The 22173-nt window shown below is 34.5% G+C and overlaps 3 protein-coding genes and 3 long non-coding RNA genes across 9 annotated transcripts; 2 read left to right on the top strand and 4 right to left on the bottom strand.

Annotated features, from left to right (window-relative positions):
- Window positions 1–196: 196 nt before the first annotated feature.
- On the top strand, window positions 197–2107 carry LOC124450498. Its single transcript, XR_006950015.1, has 2 exons — window positions 197–970; window positions 1885–2107. It is a non-coding gene; the product is annotated as an uncharacterized LOC124450498 (long non-coding RNA).
- LOC124450494 lies at window positions 960–1397 on the bottom strand. Its single transcript, XR_006950010.1, has 2 exons — window positions 1355–1397; window positions 960–1286 (listed from the first exon to the last, which is right to left on the bottom strand). It is a non-coding gene; the product is annotated as an uncharacterized LOC124450494 (long non-coding RNA).
- Window positions 2108–2512: 405 nt separating the features above from the next.
- Window positions 2513–4326, bottom strand: LOC124450461. 2 transcript variants are annotated; one of them, XR_006949983.1, is made up of 3 exons: window positions 4174–4326; window positions 4030–4084; window positions 2513–3509 (listed from the first exon to the last, which is right to left on the bottom strand). XR_006949983.1 is itself a non-coding variant. In XM_047001158.1 (3 exons), coding segments are annotated over exons 1-3 (426 nt in total). In that variant the 5' UTR covers window positions 4162–4326; the 3' UTR covers window positions 2513–3147. The 2 variants fall into 2 exon arrangements, 1 of the variants encoding a protein (XP_046857114.1); XM_047001158.1 differs by having other exon boundaries at window positions 4030–4091; window positions 4160–4326.
- A 17-nt stretch (window positions 4327–4343) lies between these two features.
- LOC124450446 lies at window positions 4344–17400 on the bottom strand. The gene is made up of 6 exons (XM_047001136.1): window positions 16986–17400; window positions 8325–8807; window positions 6779–7084; window positions 6371–6661; window positions 6230–6305; window positions 4344–4465 (listed from the first exon to the last, which is right to left on the bottom strand). Exons 1-6 carry the CDS (start codon window positions 17056–17058, stop codon window positions 4390–4392), a joined length of 1305 nt encoding a protein of 434 aa, XP_046857092.1. The 5' UTR covers window positions 17059–17400; the 3' UTR covers window positions 4344–4389.
- Window positions 14186–15638, top strand: LOC124450449. Of its 3 annotated transcripts, XM_047001140.1 has the most exons (3): window positions 14186–14824; window positions 14948–15038; window positions 15120–15638. In XM_047001140.1, the coding sequence occupies exons 1-3, from the start codon at window positions 14223–14225 to the stop codon at window positions 15396–15398; spliced, it is 972 nt and encodes a 323-aa protein (XP_046857096.1). In that variant the 5' UTR covers window positions 14186–14222; the 3' UTR covers window positions 15399–15638. The 3 variants fall into 3 exon arrangements, with proteins under 3 accessions (XP_046857096.1, XP_046857097.1, XP_046857095.1); XM_047001141.1 differs by lacking the exon at window positions 14948–15038 and having other exon boundaries at window positions 15284–15638; XM_047001139.1 differs by having other exon boundaries at window positions 14948–15638.
- LOC124450502 lies at window positions 15656–16579 on the bottom strand. Its single transcript, XR_006950018.1, has 2 exons — window positions 16006–16579; window positions 15656–15867 (listed from the first exon to the last, which is right to left on the bottom strand). It is a non-coding gene; the product is annotated as an uncharacterized LOC124450502 (long non-coding RNA).
- Window positions 17401–22173: the final 4773 nt, after the last annotated feature.

The raw sequence follows: 22173 nt of genomic DNA, 5'->3' as shown, positions 1-22173 counted from the left end.
TGTTCTACAAGTGCTATGTTCTAGCAGTGTCAAGCATAGTGTAGGGAAAATCACGTGGGTGTAGTCATTTTGTGACGATTGTGTTCATTTTGAAACTTAATCCATCTTGCAGTTGCTAGTTCAAATTAGTAAACATCAGTCTGTGTGAATTGAATATCCTTTTGATCAACGTATTTCATATTAACACAAGGGTGTCGAAAGTGGGGGCAAGTTTAAGAAGCCTGAGTTCTTCAGGCTGCCACCATTCATGTTTACTGCTTCAGTCTGCTTGACAAATTGTTTGAACATGTTCTTACAAGATATTTTACAGCTGTGAAAGCCTGTTTGAGAGGCTCTTGATCATGTCAACAAAATTTTAAACATATCGAAGGCGCAGCTAAATAAATACAATTGTCTCAAAATGTGTGTAAAAGTGTTGGGAAAAGTGTTGGATAATTGTTGTGAAATAGCGATACGTGTTTTGAACGGCAACTGAACATTGATGAGCTCAACCAGTTTTACAAGAACCTGAATACATAGAGAAGACTTCCAAAAACAAAGGAAAGATGATGGGTGTGCGAAATTATACAGACATTCATTATTATTATTATGAGGTACTCATCTCGATGATTAATTAATGAGATCGCAATTCACAAACCACCTCGATCAAAGAGAAAATGATAAAGACACAAAGGAAGAACAAACAGATAAACATAAATGTTGACACATTGATGGAGAAAAAGGTTGATAAAATGGAAGACACAAAGGCAGACACAAAAGTAGACACAAAGGTAAATAAAGAGTTCAACAGAAAACAAATAAAGGTATACTTAAAAGCACGCACAAAAGCAGACAATATGGTAGAAAAACAGATGAAGAAAATGATGGACACAAAGGCAGACAAAAAGAGAGACACAAATAGAGACAAAAAAGTTGGCAAATCGTAGAAAAAAAGAAAGACACAAAGGAGGACACAAAAGTAGACAAAAAGGTTGAAATCACAAAAACATTAATAAAGTTGTATTTTATTCTCTCTATTTTTTAAGCACTTTTTAAAGAATTTCTCAGCAATTAAACACATTGTGACATTCAGACTCTTTTTGAATTATAATGATTCATAAAAATGAATAATGCGTGTTACAGAGCATTCCACATTCATAACTACAAAACAGGAAGTAAAGCTTTTAAAATTTTTCTACGTTAGTTGGAATGATTTGGTATCCACCGTATCCACAGTGACTAATGGACCCAATGACATGATGTACTTCATGTAAGTTCGCATGTTTTAAGATAAATTCAAAGGGTACCTGAAAAAAAGAAATGAAAAAGTTTACCGTGACTTTAAGTGAACCTGCAAAACTACACAATTTCATACCATTCACGGGAGCTTGCAAACATCAACTGGTAAACTATAAAATAAATGTATAAATAAATGTCACCAACAAAAAGCATATATATGTTTACATGAACGCTAATTACAGGCGTTTAGTTGTATTTTAACAATATATGCGAACTGTGTAAAAATTCGTACTAACCAAAATTAAATTGCTGATTATCTTCATGTTTACAATCGTCTATTCCCACGTAGGAATGAGGTTTTATAAGTCCAGGAGGTACTACACATTTATTAAAGCGTGAAATTAATAGTTCACCATTAACAGTTTGGCGTGGCAAGGTCCTTTTTGTTCTGGTATATCCCCGATTAGTCTCTTACTGTGTCTTCTCCCACAAGACAGCCTGGTCTATTAGGTTTTATTATGGAGCTAGGCTGTACAAATTTAAACTGTGCTCTGAGTCAAAACAGTTCTCATGCAGTAATAAGATTCAAAAAACTTTAGAATGCTGAAATCTTTCAATACAGTTATGTCTGTTTTCTTCAAAACCTTCTTCGTCATAATTTTTTAGGCCAGAGGGTTGTTGTGTTGGATTCTGTAAAGACGACTGGAGCCCCTAAATTGCTAAAGGTCTCATTTCCTTCGATTAGAAATCAAGGCTATAACAGAATTGATATTTGGGGAACTCATATTAATTTATGTAGGTATGCATGTTATAAATTGTACTAAACTATAAATTACATTGTTCTCACGTTCAATGAACAATAAAATATTCACAAAGCGAAAGTAAAAAAGTCAAGCAGGCTACGCTGCTGAATATGGCATATAGTAGACTCTAGCTAATTTTAATATACGCAAATAACATATTGTTTTGTAGAAGTATTGAAAAATCCGGTCAGCATATGAAAAGTGTATACGTAGCTGTGTTTTTAGATGTAGATCGTCTAGGCAAGGAAAGTCATGAGAAGAACTGTTGGTGTTGATGTTGACTGACGTTTTGACAACCTTAGCGGTAGTCGCCTTCATCGCTAAGGTTTTAAACGTCAGTCAAAATCAACACCAACAGTCCTTCTCATGACTTTATTAATCTGGACGATCTATATCAACAGACATCTAATGAATAACGATACTCCCGGGTCCAACCATCCTTTTTAATGCTTTGTGTATGAGCAAGCCTTAGTTAGAAAGTTTTTTTCTTGTTCTTTTAAAAGCATCTTTTAATACATCTTCATTACATATGTAATTAATAAATTCCTCAGATTCTGTTGAGCTTCACACCATAGAATGAATATCGTAAACGAATTAGCAAAAATCATTGTTTTTGATACACTATAAACTAAAAAATTCTCTCATGTTAATCCATTCTTTGTCATTTCACTTTCCTTCCTCATCTCATTTCATTGTTGATAGTGTATCTATCTAATGCATTTCACCATTTATTGTCATCAATTTTTTCACATTTACATAAGACAAATCGTTATCATCCTCCATTAAAGATTGATAATCATCTTCTGTATTCATTTCTTAATACCTTGCATTAGCAGTTACTGTTAATGACTCATTATCATTTCTTAATTCATGTTTGACAAAGCTGATTGTTCATTAACTCTATCGCTTCTATAAACAGTGAAGAGATTAAAAAAAAGAGAGCAATTTGTGCAGTTAGCATAGCGAAAAGAAGGCTTTTTAGAACAGTGGAAACATGAGACCTTCGCTAATTTTAAAGCTGGTGATACATGTCTTTGACACTTAACATAAGTTACATGCCATATAAAAGTTCACTTTTATTATTTTTCATTCATTACATGAGAAATGGTACATATGTGAACTTTCTTCAGTCTTGATACGTTTTATCTTTGATATTGACGTAAGGCATATCCATTAAAGACTGATAATTTTCTTCCCTGTCCATTTTTGGTACGTCTAATTCTTGATAATTTGAGTCATCGCGATCTGTCAAAGCCTCATTATCGTTTCTTTTAGATATGTCAGATAACTTCATTTCTTCATAGGCTCCATTGTTTACGTCTGTGCTCTCTATTCCAGGGGACTGAAGTTGTTCATTTTGTTTATTTTTGTTGTTCAATACAAAACGTCGACGATAAAGTAGAATAATTGAACAGAAAACAATGATGAGAATGATTCCTGAAATGACGGCAACCAAAATGATGTACCATTTTGTCGTGGCTGGGATGTCTAAAACAGTGGAAAAACATAGAGGCGCCGTTATTAAAGTAAAAAATTTAGGACAAAAAGACTTATCACCAGTGGAACGTAATAAAAAGTCAATTTCAAAGTTTAAAGTTTTATAAAACAAATAAGAAATAAATAACATAAGACAAGTGATTACAAATGACATAAGAATAACAAGACAGAGCATGATTTCAAGAATTATTCAGACCAAAACCAATGTTATCTTCCCAAGACATAATTGATATAATACTAAAAACAAGAGAATTGAAGGCATGAATGACATAAAATTAAGTACAAGACAAGTAAATACATGAATGACACATAAGTAAGACAAGTGAAAACAAATTGACAGACATTAAACAAAGCAATGCACAAAACACAGCTGTGATCTACTTTACAAATGGTTGCCATATAAGTATTCCACAAGAATTGCGTAATTGTGAAAATCGTTTATGTCACATGAGCAGAGGTATATAGACAATTGAATGGCCCGTTACAGTGAGTTTAACAAAAAGCCCTATACCTGCGTTTTCTAGTGTTTTTGCTGGAGGACTCCAGTCAGTAGAATAAAAAGAAACCTGAAACGAAGTAAATACTTATAATGAATTAAAAAAAGTGCTGATAACATTGCACGTAAAATTTGACAAAGATTGATCTCACTGCTTACCTGATCATCTACGAAAACTCGCTGGAAAATTTTGTAACTAGTGCCTGGCTTCAGAGGGCCATTTTGGTGTTTTCTACCATCAGAGCGGCGTCTTCTTATAACAACTGTGTTTGCAACATCACCGAGTGTGAACAATGACGTGTTTTTCTAATGGGAAAATTACTGCAGCAATATAAGGCTTTGGTTGTGCGGATGATATGGCCTCAGAGTAACTCACTAAGTCATCATTTTGAATTCTGAAGGCAACCGACTTTCTTTTTTGTCATGCTCCATTGCTACCACATAAAAATATCTGTAAATGAAAAAAAGAATGTGCAAATAATATATTGCTTATCTTAAAACGCAAAATTACAATTGGTTGTACGAATCTTTGCCAAAACTGCAGATGATACCTTTAAGTTTTGTAATAATTACAAACATTAAATGGGAGCTATGTTTCGTTAAAAAGCGAACGCTTGGCAAGTCACCATTATGTACGTCAAACTAGAGTATAAATATGAATGCCAAACTATGAGAAGTATGAGGAATTTTTATAAGTGCAATGCACAGACTTATTTTCATTTAAAGTGAAAAAACTGAAATAAAATGTTGGGCTTCTTTCGCAGAGAAGTATAATTTTTGACGTAAATGCCAAGAGTGAAGTAACATTTAAATATATCGTGTATTAAATTTTGAAGTATGACTTTGACTTTAGCAGTAAAGCTGTATTTTAGTAGTAATTTGATTTGACAGTTTTTCCAGAGGGAATTCTTTTCACAACAATGTACATCCAATTCTCTGCTTGAAATCGCATTTGCATTAACTTGTTTGGCAACAATTTAGTCTATAACAAGTTAACGACGACAAACTTTCAAATGATTCTTGTATGCTCTGTATCCAAGTATCTTCGCTGTTGACAAACTAATTTTACGTTTTGTCTGATAAAAATCATGTAAGAAAAAGAAACAAAACACAACTTTGTAAAACATCACATACTACAACAATTTGACATAATATTGTCTTTATGAGTTACTGAACCCATAATTGAAACTTGAAAAATAGGATTGAACAAGTTTGCGAACACTCTGAGCTTAATAAAATAAAAATGCTATTACAAATGCAGTCAATAGCCTCAGATATTTACAAACAACAGGGTTTAGCAAATTGCTCAATGTGTGGCTATTCACACCGTGATAGGTAAAAGCAGATGTTCATATTTGATGATTTAACTTTATGAAAGATCTGAGGTAGTTAAAAAAACTACCACCTGGTGAGAAATTACATCTGATTGGTTTCCTAAATGTTTGACGTATATCGCAACTCTTATTGCATATAGCTGTATCTTCAAATCCAGTAACAGACGTAATATGCCGGCAAAGAATGTGTGGCAGGCTTTTCGGAACCTATTTCACAAGGCTGGGTTACGTAAGCCAGCAATACAGCACCACTCCTAGAGTTCTTGAGGAAAGCCTTCAAAGAGTCTGAGTTTTTGCACTTAAAGCTATAGAAAAAAATATATACGCACGGGACAGTAAAAGAGTATAAACCAAATGATCGACATTACTACAAGATGAGATGGTGATGAATAGCAACAGCAATTTCTAATAAGATCTCAATTCATATATTCACCAGAACAGAACACTTTTTTTGACATGCGAGAAAATGTCTTGTTTCTACGCATGATGTGATTTTTGAAGTGAAGTACGTTGAAACTCTAAAGCATTTTCAGCATAGGCTATAAATGACCCTTCTATTTATATGGGGTGCAGAAGTGAATATGGGGTGTTAAAGTTTGATTTTAGGTTGGAAAAACGCTTTTGAAATACTGCAGTTTTACTACTTCATCCCGTAAAGAAATGGTAATTTAGAGCTGCTTCATTAAAAAAATTTTGGCTTGGGCCTTAATCAACACCTCGTTTATAAAGTTTTAGATCTCGGGGACGCATTCTGAGTCGAAATAGACTTCCCCCTTCCGCCACACGTCACAACAGAAAATTGTTCACACCACGTCAATGCTCAAAGGATCTTGTAACTGTTCTTGTTTATGGCCGGGAGAAGATTTTTTGAAAGTACTTACTGATATTTCATTGAGGGGATTCGCAACAAATAAGTCAGTGAATACGCTGTCTGAATTCTGGGCTGTTCCGGTGCAACTAAAATTAAAGATGAAAAAATAATATATTACCTTATAAGTGCTTATTTTATTTTGATAACTCACGTCCGTTTGAGAACGTCCACTTCAATTTGCTGTAAATTCCAGGACCCACTTTCGTAGACGCTAAAACGCGTACACAATATTTTGTCGCTGGTTTTAAATGATTTATTTCCAAATGTTGTTCCTCAGTAGTATAGGTTTTTGAACATGTGTCACCCCCACATTGTTTAATACAAACAGTGTAACTGACTATCTTTCCGTTCCTTTTGGTTACATCAGGTGGCTTCCACGTGACAAACAATGATGTATTGCCGATTGCGTAGATTGTGACATTCAAAGGAGGACCATCAGGTACTACAAAATCATAATAATAAAATTTTCAAAGTTGATTATGTACATAGTGTAAAAATATTTGCCATACGATGAAAGGAAATTAGAAAGCAAAATTTCATCTGCTTTTATAATACTTACGATGACCAATTTTTCTGTATGGCATACTTGTGTCGTTACATTGATATTCAAAGTAAAGATATTTCTCCAAACCAGGACAAATATTAGAAGGAAAATGATTATCATCAACAGTTATCGTACATTCTGTTTCACCATCACAATAATTTTTAAGGTCGCATGTGACATTAACACTACAACTGTAATCATAACTTGAGCCACAAGAGCTTCCGTTACTCAATCCACGATATTCAGCCACTTTTATTACCATATATTGATTTTTAGAACAACTAGCGTTCGCTATCTTTTGTCCAGTACATGCCACTGACCCTATAGTAAAAAAAAACTATCGGCACGCGTTTATCTGTAAAATCCGTAAAAGCTGAAAAATATTATTCTCCATCTCCATTTTCCATGTCTAACTATACATACCATAGCAACAGTCCTCAAACAAGTATGTTCTTTTCCATGATCAAATATAACTAGACCTAGAGCTTATATTTCCATGTATTAGTTACTCTTGTTGTTCAAACGCTGTTTCAAATATCCATTGAAATACAAGCTACGACAAGTGAAACAATGTTTCAAATACAATGTCCTCGGTTGAACGTAGTAATGTATTGGCTAATTGTAATACACGATGACTCTCTAATTAGAGCTAACGTGAAAAACAAAAATCCACCGCTTCTATCACAGTTAAAAATATTCCTAGCATGTTATTATGGTACCCAGCTTGCACGTTTGGTCGTGCTATAAAAATTTCACAGTGAATGGTCAAAATACTAACGTAATAGTTCTTAAAAGAACTGTTTAAAACCAGAACACAAATCAAACAATTCAAGGAGGAGTGTTTTTAAAGCTGAAATCATCACGTGTCAAGCTTTGCTAAATGAGAATATAAAATAACACGATGTATATAATGGTAAGAAAAAGTTAACGTCATCTCTAAATTAGTAGATGAAATACAAAACAAGGATAAATTATATTAAATTAATAAAATGGATAAATTTAGAATAATTAAACTAATTAAATTAAATTAGATGAATTAAATAGTTAAGTTAAACTAAATAAATTTAATATACAGATCAAATGATGCTGCGTTTACACTATACCGGATTCGCTCATCACGATATCTTCATTTGCTTTAAAGGGTTAACTGTTTGGAGTAAAAGCTTATTAAGCTGATAGATTTAGTCTATTTGATTGTGTTTCTGACGTTGAACAATTTCACTGCCTTTTAATACAAAGAATATTCAACCTGCAACGATACAATCCGGTATAATGTAAACGAGGCCTGAATAAATGAAACTCCTCCTCTCTTAGAAATTCCTAACATGTCAGCTAAAACACATAATTCTTAGAGATCACTTTCACTTTTGTGTTCTGGTTTTAGCAGTTCATTTAAGAACTATATGTCATTAATTTGACCATTCAGTAGCTATTTTTACGAAAATTTTTAAATTATGAATTACACCTGACTTCACTTTCTGTATTAATAACACATAAAGCAGAAACACAATATCATAACTATGATATGCTTCTACATATCAATTTAAATAAAAAAACTTACCAAAATGAAATCGTTTTTCTGTTCCTTCATTACAATCTGTTGTTTTCAAATACGGATCAACTCCATACTTGTTTTTAAATTCATTAGATGTAGCAGGTACTAAACATAGCAATTGGTTTGTTCTCCAAAACTTAAGTGTTAATCCTCCCCAAGAGGTTTGGGTTACAGCGTTGTTGTCAGAACAAAGATCGCCAATAATGTTTTGCTTATCAGAGTGAATAACTAACAAATGAAGAGTACCCTCAATATTTACCCATCTGTCCACGGCTTGAAGGCAACCTGGTATATTTATTTTCAATATTGCGCCAGTGTCTCGAAAGTTCAACTGAGATGCTTGATCAAAACAATTGTCTGAAATTTCCACAAAACGCTGGCTTCTTTCTCTAGAAAGTTGACTTCCATGTTGATATGTTAACATAATTTTTCCAACGTCATAAATACACTTTCCTGTATCAACATGTTTTATGAAAAATCCAGTCGCACCTAGAAAAATCCTCGTAAATATCAATATGATAAAAAATAAAATGCTCGTTAGAAAATCAAACGAACGAAATAGTCAGTCAAATATTGTGATTAAGTAAGATTGGTAGGAGTATTCAATTAGATCAAGTGATATAGGGTACAAAGTATAGCCTGCAACTTTCTTTTGAAAATGAGGTTTCGTTTTCATTTCATTATCATCCGTTAAAACTACGAAAAAATCTAAAAGGTTCAGATGAGCAGTGGTTGAGGAAGTTCAGTAGGATAACTAACATTACAAAATCAACCACCAAAATAAGGTAGATCGGTGATCATAGTTCAAAAGTATAATCCATTTATATGCTTATGAAATTATATATATATTTGATAAATTGACAACCTAACCGTCATTCGCATTTCGTCAAGAGCTTTTACTGCCTTCCTCACATCGTCCAGAGATATATAATTAGTATAAGTCATGAACTGGACTAAATACAAGCACGGTATGTCAAGTTTCTTGCATTATTTGCCAAACGAATAATGATTTATGTTCGCAATGGCTACCAAGCTCCAAATGCAAAGCTAATTCAAAATGCCCTCATCAATATATTCATTAGGGACGTTTAGACTAAATATCCCTCATCAATAATAAAAAAATACGCATGTTTTCACATTTTATTTTTGTCATGTAGAAAATTTCAGAAATTGATGTCTTCTGCAAGTCCTTTAAAACCACAATACTTCGAGGGCAAGTTTACCAAGTCAAAATTCCTCTTGCTCGACTGTTGTTACATTGTTAATTTTTCAGATTAAGACACGAGAAAATCTTTTGCCCTATTGCTCAAAATCACCAAACTTGCGTTATTACAAGCCTTAGTGCCTCAAATTTATGTCTTTGAGCGTTAACAGAAATCATCTTTCCATCGCGTCAGAAACTTTCTTGTCACTTACTTGGGAAAGTCAGTGATAAACCATCAATAACTTCAACAATGAAATACAATATGTATTTGCAAAGCAAATTCATTCACAGGTTCCCCGAACCAATTAAAAAACGGAATTCAAAATCAAATAGCTAGATGGGGATTTCTTTATTCATGAACAGTGTGCGCTTTAAACACCATCAATTTAATTGGTTGCAATATTCAAATAAGTTAGCTCAAAATTTGATGAAACTATTGTCAAACTGAACAGTCTAATGCATTGACTATTCCCTCAGCAACCATGTGGATACAAAGTAACCACTGTTTTAAAGGAATATTAGTGATTAAATGTTCCCTTACGCCATGAGAGATTTAGTAGCTAAAAGTCCCTCAGACAGCGCCAACGGACTTTTATTAAACTTCCCTCTGTTTGAGGGACTTTTAATCACTCATATCCATGAAAGCATACGTTTACTTATAATAAAAATTCGGCAAAACCGACAGTTCGGATTATAAGCACAAACAACATGATTTTTGCATTTATCAAGAAATACATTGTTTATTATGATTCATCCAGTCCAAACATATCGATGCATGAGTCGTGCGGAGACCGCAAGTCTACTTTTTTGAGGTAAACATAATACACTTGTAAAATTTCAGCAATCAACCAGACCTTACTACCGAATTATCCGAAAATATCATGTACTTCGTTGTGGTGCACCCTGAACAGAGTATTCAACTCTCTCATATTGGGTGTAATTCGATATCGAGTTTGACGTACGGACGCAGCATGCATGTATGAAAATGCGAAGTGCAAAGTTTGAAGAGAACGGAGTGCTTACTGTTCGTTTACAATTGAGAAATGGTTTTAACACCAGACTCCTCTTTTTTCACAATGCCGGGTGAAGGAAAGGAGGGGGGTGGTGGAAAATGAGCAATCTATTTAAAAACGTTTGTTAACACTTCAAAATCATTTGAAATTGACCACCATGCTGATAATTGCGCAAAACAATCCAACAATAATTTCTAACATACAACTCAGTTAACTTTTATGGGAACAGTGGCGTAGCTAGCGGTCTGGCTGGTCGGGCCTAGCCCGACCAAATATTTTCCCATAAATGAAAAATTTGTTTTCTTTAAAATTGGATTTGCGGAAATTTTAAATTCTGCGACTCTTTTTGGAATAATCCACAGTCTATTAGTGTAATATTTGTCAAATTGCGTCGTTATTAGCAAAATTATCATATTTTTAAGCGTTACTTAGCAACAATGACTAGTGCATTTCTAGTGCCAGGCATTACGCAGTTTAGTCGGCTCTGAAAATTCAGCCCCCACCAAGTAGTAAAATCTATAGTGGAATTATCTGCAGTCTGATTGGTTGACAACAACCGAGCAAACTCAAATGCGCTGTTTCGCAACATCTAGTCGGGCTCTGAAAATTCAGCCCGACCAAGTAGTAAAATCTGTAGTGGGAATATCTCTAATCTGATTGGTTGAGAGTAGCTGTGAACACTCTCAAACGTTTAACAACATCTAGTCAGAGCCTCTATTAGTAAGAGTTGGGACAAACGGTCTGGGGCGAGCGCGGAGCCGCCATTTTGGTTCCTACTTGCAAAGTGAAACTATAATAATACTATTGGAAATTGGGTTTATATGCAAAAGAAGAAGGCAATTTAAGCTTATTCCATGGTAGTATCAAATATATTAGGAATAATAGCAAGCTCTTTGCGTTTTTTTAACGATTTGCGGCAGACCTGATTTAATTTCATTGGTTTGAGCTTCGTTTGCGGTTTACTAGTTCGTGCTTCAAATTGATCGTGACCCATTGTAAGAAGTATTTTTCGTACGTGAACGTGTTTTCTCGGCTTATGTTCCGACTCTGTAACAAGTTTTCAAGATCTTTAAGCTTGGTGGCAAGCGGCAATGCTATCCTGGCGTCAGTGTTATCAAATAGTTGGACAAGACTTTGTTCGAAACTTTGAATCATAGTAATCATGCAGTTTTGGTCAGGAAAGATTTGTGTTCAAGATTTATAACAATTTAATGGCAGTGAGTGGTTTATGCCCCAATTTAATCCAAGCATGAGATTTTTATTCTGAAAGATCACAAAATTTTCTTGCTCAGCAGAAAATGACAGACTTTTTTACTTTTTAGTTATTGAATGATTATGCAATGATTTGACCAAGATGCATTTGGCCTTAAACGTTTTATTCCTTTATATGAAGTTATTTCGCCTTTAGCACTTTATAAATTATTAAAGTTTATTTCTAATAAAGTTTGTTAAGGATTCTACTGAAATATTTGGTGAAGCATTTCTTTAAAATGAATATATTATTTCTATAACATGAAACATTTCTGTTGTTGAAGAACAGTCTGTTTGCTATAAATGCTACTGTTTGTAGTCTTTTATACAGCATATGAGTCTGATCCAATCTTTAATTTAGCAAAGAGTTAAATTTATTGGTTGAGGAATGACAAAACTTCTGTATGTGTTTATTGATCAAACAGGGGTGTGTTGGAGGGGGCTTAGCCCCGTTTGTTCAAATTCTATGCCTTGTATTGCCAGTGAAATATATATATCAAAAAGCTAGCAGCACCTAAATATATATCAGAAAGCCAGCAATATTTTAATATATATGAGAAAGGTACCAACAGTTGTAATATACATTAAAAAGCCCAAATAGCTGAAATTATGGAGATATGCCTCTGTCATCTTATAAACCAAAACCTACAATTAAAATATCATCGACAAGTCTAGAAGAGAAGTAATGTTCTACTTTGAGCTACAGAAGTAGGGTACATTTGTACAATTCATTACCAAAAATATATTGTACTCAGCTGTTTCAAGTGAATATCCTAATTATAATTACTTCATTTTTTAATTATGAACTAAAAATACAAAATACAACATGGAAAATCATAAGAGTTTCTGTGATTTGGTGTAGTTGTTTTAGTGTGGAAGTGGCTGAGAATTGAGAGGTTTGTAGATTGACCAATTTCAGAACATAATAAGAAATCATCTTCGATTAAAAAACAAGCTTTGGAGTAAGGAAACTATTGAAACTGCATCAGCACGAACTTTGCAATGTTATTTGGCCCAAAAATGTTTCTCTACTTGATTCAGTTAATTGAACCTTTTATCAAAAGCAGTTCAGCACAACAATCACCATACGCAATCAAATTTCGTAAGTTCGACGTAAAGGCATTTCTTTCATTTTTTTCGTAATCCTCGATTCTTGCGATATGTAATGACATTTAGTAGCCGTCAACAATCAGTTATTACAAACTTATCCATAAAAAAACGCAATATTATCTCAAAATACTGTATTACTAGCAACAATTGCTATATAAACACTACCTGAAATTTCAAAACTAGGAACCAAAATGGCGGAAATTGATCAGGTGATCAATATTGCCCAATCAACGTAAGCTAAACGGATAACAATAGATGTCCCAACTCTTACTAATAGAGGGCTCTGCATCTAGTCGGTCTCATTTTCAAAAAGCGTGACTTGGATTTTGAGCTTTCGAAGTATACGTTCGGAAATCGTGATAACTTACATTACAATGGCTTCGGCTAATGAAATCGATATAATAGGTGAACTACAAAAGAAACCATTTCTGTTCGACAATCAGGCGAACAAAATATACTCGTAAAGCAGCGGCCAATTCCAAATTTACAAGCGACTACAGGCAATAGAAGCTTTCAGGAAAGTTGGTACTCGAAGAAAGATTGGCTTTGTGGTAGCTCAGAAAAGAATGCATTGTTCTGTTGGCCTTGTCTTTTTATTTTGCCCTGGATCGTCATCTTCATGGACGCAGACGAGATTCAAAAACATGAAGAATTTCCTATCCGATTGTAAGAAGCATGAGAAGGCAAAATCGCACATGGGTGCTTACAAGACCTGGAAGACCTAAGGTTTTCAGCCTCGTGTCGACTGTCTCATGTCACAAGCTAGACGTGAAGAGATTCAGCGTCATAACGAGGAGGTAAGGCAAAACAGGGAAATGTTGAAAACCATAACAGAAGCTGTTTTATACTTGTCTAGGCAAGAGCTTGCATTTAGGGGCATGATGAATCTAGTAGCAGCATGAATAGAGGATATTATAGAGAGCTACTTGAAAGTTTTGCCAAGATGGATTCTGTTTTGAAAGGCAATTACATGGTAGGCTTGCTGAAACCCACCTTGCTGGGGAGGGCGGTTTACTGGAGTCTCTTGATATTCAGAATGATTTAATTGATTGTCTTGATAAGATAATAGAGGATGAGATCTTAAAGGAAATAGATTGCTGCACTTTCTTAAGTACACAGGTTGATGAGGCAACTGATATTTCTACCAAAGAACAATTGAGTATAATTGTTCGAATGGACAAAGGGAAAGTGTCATTGAAAGACAGCTTGGGTTTGTTGATGTTAGTTGTGATAGGACTGCAACTGCTATATCATCAGTGGTTAAAGTTGTCAATATAATAATGGAAAGAGAAATTTATTGGACAGACTTATGATGGTGCATCTGTTATGTCTGGTCATCTCAATGGTGTTCAAGCTCAAGTTCAGCAGGATTATCCTTATGCTCAATTTGTTCACTGTGCTGCCCATAGACTAAATCTAGTATTATGTCAAGCTGCATCCTCCATTTCACCTGTTAAGATTTTCTTTGTTAATATTAGTGCTTTCTGCACCTTTACTAGCAATTCCTCCAAAAGAAAAGCTTTACTATCATCCCATAGGCTTGAGTTTCCTAGTCCTGGTGACACAAGATGGTATTATAGGGCTCATGTCATCAATGTCTTGCATTCTAACTATGAGAAACTGATTGACATATTTGAAAATCTTACTGATTATCCAATAGGTTGGGATGATGAAACGTTAAGTAAGACTACTGGTTTACTTGGCTACCTTAATGGCTTCTTGTTTTGTTTCTTGGTACATGTTTTCCAGAGAATTCTTGAGCAGTCATCCATACTTTATTCTATCTTGCAAGACAAGGACGCTGACTTTCATTATGGAATGAGTAGGTTTGAGAGATTCAAGGCCTTTGTTGCTTCTCTGAGAAATGATACAGAATATTGTCAGGTGTACGACCTGGCTGTTGAGAAAGTGGGACCACCAGTAACCAGGTATGACCAATGGCATAATTACAAACAAATGTATTTTGAAATTCTTGAAACAATTGTGACTATGCTGACTGAGCGATTTCAGGATATGGAGCATTTTAGATTTTTAGACCTTGTTAACCCTAGGGTGTTTAAGATGTGGAAAGGTGAAGTGCCCTCAGAAAAGATAAATCTTCTAAAGGAGGTTTATGGTGATATGTTTGAAATACCAATGCTAGTAAGCCAACTTTGTTTTATTTACAGAGATAACGACTTTCACCATGATTCATGCGATGAACTATTGAAATATATTTTTCAGTTCCATCTTCAATCTAGTATTCCAGAAGTTGTAACACTGTTAAAGATAAATGGGGTTTTGTCAATTACAAGTGCTTCAGTTGAGAGGTCATTTTCTTGTTTGAAGAGGGTAAAAAATTATCATAGAAATACTATGAGCCAAGGACGTTTTAGTTCTCTTTGCAGGATTTCCATTCACAAAGACATACTGTTAGAGAAAGAAGACGCCAACACATTGCATGATGAGGTAGTAAAGAAGTTCATTGAAAAACCACGAAGACTTGCTTTCTTATACAAATAGGTATTCATATATGGCTGATAGCAAGCTGATGATGTCTTTCGTCCATGGCATGTAAGAATTTTTCCGGGAACTTTTTAATGCAAGCAATGATGATTGTCATTTCAGCACGACAATGAACGGCATCACAACTTTTAATAGTTGTTGATGACAAATCTGAGCCTTTTTCTGTTCTTTTGTCAAAGTTTCTTTACAAGATGTACATAGGTATCTATTTATGTATGTGGTGTTGAGAAAATAAATCACATATCTGCAACTATTTTTGAACTATTTCTCTGCTTTACTATAAGATCCTTCGGCAATTTAAATTAACCAAAATGGTTCTATTTCCTGCATAAATATCACGCATTTGCTTTCTAAGATAGCCGTTTCCGACGTTCAAGGGAGTCTAAATTCGGAAAATTTTCTCGCTCGGTGCCAACCATGGTGGCGCCTCGTCAGCCCGACCAAATGTTTTTCGCTAGCTACGCCACTGAACATAACATATCAAAATACAATATGGTGAGCAAAACTTATCGATGTAAATGTCTGTTTAAAAGTTGTCATTTACGTTAAATATCTTATTTAAAACATGTATAATCAGAAGAGACGAACAAGACGTTCTACTAACCTTGTATCAAACAAGCAAAGATACTTCCCACTAGTACTGCTACAGATCGAATCTCATGGTCATTAAGGTCATATTGTATTCCAGCTTTCACAATGTTTCAATAACAATGTTATGAGAAAGCGTGTAATACCTTCCTCCTTTCATTCGAAAGCTACCACAAATGCGGATGTGAGCAATTTTAACGAAGTGTGTAGCTACGCTAAAGACCAATATCCTTGTCTATGCAATTTTAATGTATCTTGCCCACGCAATGTCACACGCACGTTTCAGCTGTTACATTAATCTGCTTTATTCAAGTACACAGAAACCGCTCTCCTACTCTTTATTGATATCGTTATTTACTCAAATGCGGATGTGAGCAATATTTACGAAGTGTATAGCTACCATAGCCCTCTATTTGTAAGAGTTGGAACATCTATTGTTATACGTTTAGCTTACGTTGATTGGGCAATATTGATCACCTGATCAATTTCCGCCATTTTGGTTCCTAGTTTTGAATTTTGAGCTAGTATTTATATAGCAATTACTGCTAGTAATACAGTATTTTGAGATAATATTGCGTTTTTTTTGGATAAGTGTGTAATAACTGATTGTTGAAGGCTACTAAATGACATTACATATCGCCAAAATCGATGATTACGAATAAAATGAAAGAAATGCCTTTACGTCGAACTTACGAAATTTGATTGCGTATGGTGATTGTTGTGCTCAACTGCTTTTGATATAAGGTTCAATCAACTGACTCAAGTAGTGAACCATTTTTGGGCAAAATAACATTGCAAAGTTCGTGCTAATGCAGTTTCAATAGTTTTCTTACTCCAAAGCTTGTTTTTTAATCGAAGATGATTTCTCATTATGTTTTGAAATTGGGTGAGCAAAACTTATCGATGTAAATGTCTGTTTAAAAGTTGTCGTTTACGTTAAATGTCTTATTTAAATACATGTATAATCAGAAGAGACGAACAAGACGTTCTACTAACCTTGTATCAAACAAGCAAAGATACTTCCCACTAGTACTGCTAACAGATCGAATCTCATGGTCATTAAGGTCATATTGTATTCCAGCTTTCACAATGTTTCAATAACAATGTTATGAGAAAGCGTGTAATACCTTCCTCCTTTCATTCGAAAGCTACCACAAATGCGGATGTGAGCAATATTAACGAAGTGTATAGCTACGCTAAAGACCAATATCCTTGTCTATGCAATTTTAAATATATCTTGCCCACGCAATGTCACACGCACGTTTCAGCTGTTACATTAATCTGCTTTATTCAAGTTCACAGAAACCGCTCTCCTACTCTTTTTTGATATCGTTATTTACTCAAATGCGGATGTGAGCAATATTTACGAAGTGTATAGCTACCAGAGCCCTCTATTTGTAAGAGTTGGAACATCTATTGTTATCCGTTTAGCTTACGTTGGTTGGGCAATATTGATCACCTGATCAATTTCCGCCATTTTGGTTCCTAGTTTTGAATTTTGAGCTATTATTTATATAGCAATTACTGCTAGTAATACAGTATTTTGAGATAATATTGCGTTTTTTTATGGATAAGTGTGTAATAACTGATTGCTGAAGGCTACTAAATGTTATTACATATCGCCAGAATCGATGATTACGAAAAAAATGAAAGAAATGCCTTTTACGTCGAACTTACGAAATTTGATTGCGTGTGGTGATTGTTGTGCTCAACTGCTTTTGATATAAGGTTCAATCAACTGACTCAAGTAGAGAACCATTTTTGGGCAAAATAACATTGCAAAGTTCGTGTCAATGCAGTTTCAATAGTTTTCTTACTCCAAAGCTTGTTTTTTAATCGAAGATGATTTCTCATTATGTTCTGAAATTGGTCAATCTACAAACCTCTCAATTCTCAGCCACTTCCACACTAAAACAAACAACTACACCAAATCACAGAAACTGCTATGATTTTCCAGGTTGTATTTTGTATTTTTTGTTCATCATTTAAAAATGAAGTAATTATAATTAGGATATTCACTGAAACAGCTGAGTACAATATATTTTTGGTAATGAATTACACAAATTTCTACTTTCTCGAAGTAGAACATTACTTCTCTTCTAGACTTGCCACCAAGATTAAAGATCTTGAAAACTTGTTACAGAGTCGGAACATAAGCCGAGAAAACACGTTCACGTGTGAAAAATACTTCTTACAATGGGTCACGATCAATTTGCAGCACGATCTAGTAAACCGCAAACGAAGCTCAAACCAATGAAATTAAATCAGGTCTGCCGCAAACCGTTAAAAAAACGCAAAGAGCTAGTTATTATTCCTAAAATATTTGATACTACCATGGAATAAGCTTAAATTGCTTTCTTCCTTTGCATATAAACCCAATTTCCAATAGTATTATTAAAGTTTCACTTTGCAAATAGGAACCAAAATGGCGGCTCCGCGCTCGCCCAGACCGTTTGTCCTAACTCTTACGAATAGAGGGCTCTGATAGCTCCGCTATGGACCAATACCTTGTTTATGCAATATTAAATACATCTTGCCACCGCAATGTCACACGCACGTTTCAGCTTAATCTGCTTTATTCAAGTTCTCAGAAACCATGTTCCTAATCTTTTTGATATCGTACTTTATAAATTTTGTTAATTTTAGGCAGAAGAAACTTTACAACATACCATCCAAACAGAATATATGAAAGATACACTGCAAATCTATACACAACTCGAACTTTAATCTCGGCCTTGAATTGATCTGTTCTCGACTTTTCCCAAAGGTCTCCTCGGTTTACACAAGCCTGTCAGCCCGAGCAAATACAAGCATAGTTTAGTAAGCATCTTTTAATGCAACCTTTTTCGCATATCAAGCATGTTTGATATTTTTGGCCACGCAAGGCAAAAAACTCACCGTTTGCGCTGAATGTGAGCTTAGATGCTCACATGTAACTAATTAAAGAAACAGTAGCTACGCGTTCTTTTAACTGATGACCAAACATCAAAATATAGGCAACAACTACAAATGAATTGATGAGCGCGTAAATGTTCGACAAATTTAAGTCATTGACAAACTAGTTGACTTAAGACCAATTTCCATTACGGTCGCTTTGCCTGCGCGCACGGAACGGGCACTTCTCATCATTCGTTCGCGCGTTCAAAAACAAATCTCCATTAAACTTTCGCGTTCAAAAACAAATCTCCATTAAACTTTTTTGCACGCGCTGATTTAAAAACCAGTCAAAGATAGCAGCTTTAAGAAGACTGCTGATACTGAATTTATTAAGACGGCGATTAGAAAGAAGGAAATACAGAAAACGATTTTGGGTGAGGCAAATCTATCTAGATGGAAAAAGTAAAGGCGAATATCACACAATATCGTCCAGTTGATCATCGTCATACTTTTCTTCGAAATCATGCTGTTGTGGCACGATAAATTTGGTGTTGCTAGCGTCATTAGAGTTGGATGTGTTATTTGTATTTGTTCTACTGAAGGTGGTTGCCACAAATGCCCTGATTTGGTTCAAAAGATTGCGTACTAGCATATGACTTGTCTGCCATGATTTTGTTTTCCACAGTATAGTGACTCGTTGCGATTGGTATATTTTAATCACGTGCACCTTGGTTCACGTAACATCGCTAAGAATGTCGAAAACTTTCAACTTTCAAAACGTGTGCACCAGTGTCCGCAGCGTCCGAGAGAAGCCATGACGTAGTTTATAGCGCATGCTCAAAAATTTACGACATAAGAATAAGAACAAGACAAATGAAGACATGAATGACATAAGAAAAAGAACAAAACAATTAATAACATGAAACGGCATAAAATAAGAACATAACAAGTGATGACATAAGCCTTTTGTAATAGAAGTCTGTGTAAACTGTGTTTTATTTTGTAAAACTTTTCAAAAATATTTTTCAAATCTGCAAAGACTTTCGCGCGATCTTTGAGCAAGGCAAAACTCACATTTGTAATTCTGTTGTTAATAAATTGTTAACAGTGAGAACAGAATTTCCAAATAAATGAACGACGAGTTTTTTTTTATCGTAAACATGTTTCGGGATGCTTATGCCAATTACGGAATTAGTGTTAGATATTATATTACAGGTTAAATATTGTATTAATGTGGTATATTTGTTTGTTGAGGTCTGGTTTGAGCTTTTTAATGTAGAGCGCTTCTTTTAGTTTAAGAGAAAAAGGAGAGTTGGCGGTGTCTAAGATGCGAAAACATGAATGGCTGTATTTTGATTTGCAGTGTGGTGAAGTGTGAAGGTGTTTATAAATGTGCGAGTTTTTGTCGGAATGTGTGTGTTCTTTAATGCGTGTAGAGAGATGGCGATCTACAAATAATAATGTTATGATGCCTGACTAATTCAATCGTGAAAGCAAAAAAACTTATCGACATATTACTGACGATCCTACCTTGTTGCACGACACTGGCGATGACAAAACTATGTAATATAAACCAGGGGCGGATCTAGGATTTTTCAAACATCAGTCATAAAACATCGGAGGCGCTCCGCACCTGGGGGGGTCTGAGGCTATCTCTCCTGAGAAATTTTGAATTTCAGAGCCTTAAAAATGCCATTTTCAGCGTTTCAGAGCATTACAAAATGTATTTTGTGGGCATCGTTTTTGCATAAATACAACACATTTTGGTTACGTTTTTTTTCAAAAAAAAAAATGAAGTGAACAATACTTGAATGTTTTGCCAAATATTTAGGCTCATTATTATGCCAAATATATGGCTCATTAGCATGTCTAGGAACGTAAAATTTATTTTACAATAATGCTATATTCAAAAACAGATATAGCCTTTAAAAATTTCTACCAAGTTGTCAGGCATAGACCCCCCTAGATAACCTCTATGTAATGAGTTAAGTTAGAAATTTGGTACTACAAGTGACAGTTCATAGATATAGAAAAGCTCAGACTTCAAACCATGCAAGTTTATTGTAACCCTTTACCCATCTCCACATCAGTATTAGCAAATTCACCTTTGAGGAAAACTCAAAATTTTTTCTGCCAAAGCTTAAGCAAAAATTATCAGAGTGAAAATTTGCAGATAAGGACAGCTGAATGCCATAAATGTTTATTAGGCATTTCACTTGACTATTATCTTCTTCAAGGTGTGCTATATAGCAATCACTAGTAGCATTGTATTATCAATTACAAACAGAATGTAACCAACATGTCTTTAATTATATAATTACATGAATGTTAAAATTGGTTCATGTGTCATGCTTACTGGTTATGATAAATATCATTTCATATGATCAAAGCTCGTTTAAATGTAAATCTGAAATAATTTAGTTTAGAAATTACAATGATCATCAGAAAAATTACCTAGTGATCATGAAAATACTTTGCTGTTTTGCCAAATTTCAAGGTTTATCTGCATACATAGGAAGACATTTTACTTTATAGAAAATGCTTTTCATACATCAATAGCCCTTTGAATTTATGGCAAACAATCTGGTATGAGCTGTAGATTAACACAACTTTACATCTCTACATGAGGTGTTCAGTTAGAAAAGGGGACAATATGTGACATGGGACAACATTTCATGTATCTGAAATACTAAGGTTTAATACCATTCCAGTCAAATTGTCAAAATAAAAGCTTCATGGATCAGAAGACTCAAAATCACAGGTTATAGTAAACAGCTTCTCATGTAATCAATGTTAGTTTTTCAAATCTTAAACAATATGTAGTATAACTGTCCAATGATTGAATGATCAATGATCATAAACTGAAAAGCCCCAAACATTTGTTTATGATAAAGTAAATAACAGTATGGCGCCTTATGGCTACAGATTTTTTGTCCATTGAAATATATTTGCAGGAATGTAGGATTTCGCTGCCATATACGGTCACGATTCCCTAAGCACTAAAGAAATCATAGCTAAAAGTCCTTCGGCAACAACAATTTTAGAAGCATCTATCTGCTTACCATACGCCATATTAACATAAATCGCATCACACACTCGCATAAATTGACTTTGATATATTACATTCATGCATAAACTTCAGTTGTCCTTTACTTACGATTTTGGATGTAAATTTCTGCTGATAAAACTCAAAACAATGTTGGCTTGCTTTTGAACATCAATGACTGAAATGTCGCTCGCGAGATCGTCTTTGCCAAGCATTTACAATTCATCCATAAATTTTTCGCCCTCTTGAAAAAATTCCCAG

This window comes from Xenia sp. Carnegie-2017, unplaced genomic scaffold, assembly GCF_021976095.1.
Source record: "Xenia sp. Carnegie-2017 unplaced genomic scaffold, XeniaSp_v1 HiC_scaffold_24, whole genome shotgun sequence".
NCBI lineage: Eukaryota > Metazoa > Cnidaria > Anthozoa > Malacalcyonacea > Xeniidae > Xenia > Xenia sp. Carnegie-2017.
This window is presented reverse-complemented; position numbering and strand designations above follow the sequence as displayed.